Source organism: Penaeus monodon, chromosome 22 (assembly GCF_015228065.2).
Source record: "Penaeus monodon isolate SGIC_2016 chromosome 22, NSTDA_Pmon_1, whole genome shotgun sequence".
Lineage (NCBI taxonomy): Eukaryota > Metazoa > Arthropoda > Malacostraca > Decapoda > Penaeidae > Penaeus > Penaeus monodon.
Genome location: NC_051407.1, coordinates 15181114 through 15181388, shown reverse-complemented (window position 1 = coordinate 15181388; position 275 = coordinate 15181114). Strand labels below are relative to the sequence as shown.

The following is a 275-nucleotide window of genomic DNA, read 5'->3' as shown; positions in this document are numbered from 1 at the left end:
TACATCTGAATGTATGCTTGTCAACTTTCGCGAGAGTGTGTGCGATTGTAAATTTTCAATAATCGCGAACACGAACGCAAATACGAATGCTCTGATGATAGATACGTGATTTACTGATATTTCTTTGTTCGAATCCAACTGGACTTTGGAAGCTTCAACCATAGGAAACAGAATGAACAAATTCATCTCAAATTTCTGTTACCAAAGCTAGCACGAGGGTCTAACTCTTACAAGAAATTTACGAGTCTTTCTACCCAATCTCCATTGAAAATGGA

The 275-nt window shown here is 37.5% G+C and overlaps 1 protein-coding gene across 2 annotated transcripts in view; it reads right to left on the bottom strand.

Moving 5' to 3' along the window:
• Positions 1-275, bottom strand: part of LOC119586944 — a 22062-nt gene that overhangs the window by 16123 nt on the left and 5664 nt on the right. Inside the window, exon 2 of one of the 2 annotated variants that reach the window (XM_037935675.1) lies at positions 203-206. The exons of the other annotated variant lie outside the window; for it this stretch is intronic. Coding sequence (XP_037791603.1) covers positions 203-206 — 4 coding nt within the window. The remainder of the gene's footprint in view (positions 1-202; positions 207-275) is intronic. 2 annotated transcript variants of the gene reach the window in all.